We start from the raw sequence: 1161 nt of genomic DNA, 5'->3' as shown, positions 1-1161 counted from the left end.
AACTCACTAGTGGTGACGTCCATGCATGATTTCTCGATTGTCATATTAGATACAATTTCGCAAAAAAAAATCTCCTTGAATATTTGCAAACAAATCAATATTTCATTGTTTTATCAACTAATATTTGATGTTACGGGAACAACTAGATATTGACCAAATTTCATAAATTTTTGGCTAATTTCTCTTTAATAGTAGTAAAACATTTTCAAGCTTGTATTTTGCTGAACCGCGTGATTTAAATGACTATTATCCTTTATAAAACAAAACTAATTTGGATTGTCCCGACCGTCGTCACCTGAGGAGGATTGACAAGATTGTACCCCAACGGCCCGTCTCGTGAATCAAAGTTCCCGAACCCCCACCCGACCACGTAAAACCCATAGCCATGGAGATGCATCGGATGATTGTCGCTCGCCAGCACATTCGTCCCCTGTAGCACCATCTCAACATCAACATTGTACTCCAACACCACCGCCCTCGTCCCAAACTCCGGCACCAGAAGCTCCCCCGGCAGATCCTTCCCCGTGTAGTCGAACCCCTTAGGCGGCTTCTCCGGAAAATCCGTCGTGTAAACGCCGTTAATCCCCTTGTAATAAGCTTGCAAAATGTCGACTGAAGCCGGAGGGACGAAGCTCACGTTGTTCAGGCTCGCGGCGAATCTCCGGCCGAAGGGGCCGGCGCCGCTAGTGTTGAGGAAGTTGACGGAGGCGGCGATGACGAGGTGCGTGTCGATTTGGGTGGGGACGCTTTGGGGAGAGGGGCTTCTTAGTCTTCTTGTGAATTGGGTGGCGGCAGCGGTGGCGTTGGGGGAGGGAGGGGTGGGGGTCCTTTTATGAGTTTGTTATTATTATTATTATTATTATTATTATTATTATTATTATTATTATTATTATTATTATTATTATTATTATTATAAGTGTTTTGGTAGTGGAGGATGGCGGTGGTGGTGGTGTTGTCGAAGCCGGCGCCGAAGGCGCTGGAGTAGGCCGCGGCGGAGAGGTAGTAGGAGGAGGGGGGTTGGTCGGCGGTTAGCAAGAGGTCCATCGATTGGCCCGGGGAGATCATGATGTGGCTGGTTTCGAACGGTTTTGTGTAGAAATCGTCGGTTCCGACCACAGTGAGTTTGTGGTAGGATACGGAGAAAAAGAGGCTTTCGTCCAT

The 1161-nt window shown here is 47.2% G+C and overlaps 1 protein-coding gene across 1 annotated transcript; it reads right to left on the bottom strand.

Moving 5' to 3' along the window:
• Window positions 1-253: 253 nt before the first annotated feature.
• On the bottom strand, window positions 254-1161 carry LOC121758747 (laccase-14-like). Its single transcript, XM_042154140.1, has 3 exons — window positions 1101-1161; window positions 909-1016; window positions 254-840 (listed from the first exon to the last, which is right to left on the bottom strand). Exons 1-3 carry the CDS (start codon window positions 1159-1161, stop codon window positions 254-256), a joined length of 756 nt encoding a protein of 251 aa, XP_042010074.1.

Source organism: Salvia splendens, chromosome 12, assembly GCF_004379255.2.
Source record: "Salvia splendens isolate huo1 chromosome 12, SspV2, whole genome shotgun sequence".
Classification (NCBI taxonomy): domain Eukaryota; kingdom Viridiplantae; phylum Streptophyta; class Magnoliopsida; order Lamiales; family Lamiaceae; genus Salvia; species Salvia splendens.
Note: the sequence above shows the minus strand (reverse complement) of the source record. Positions and strands in the feature narration are given on the sequence as shown.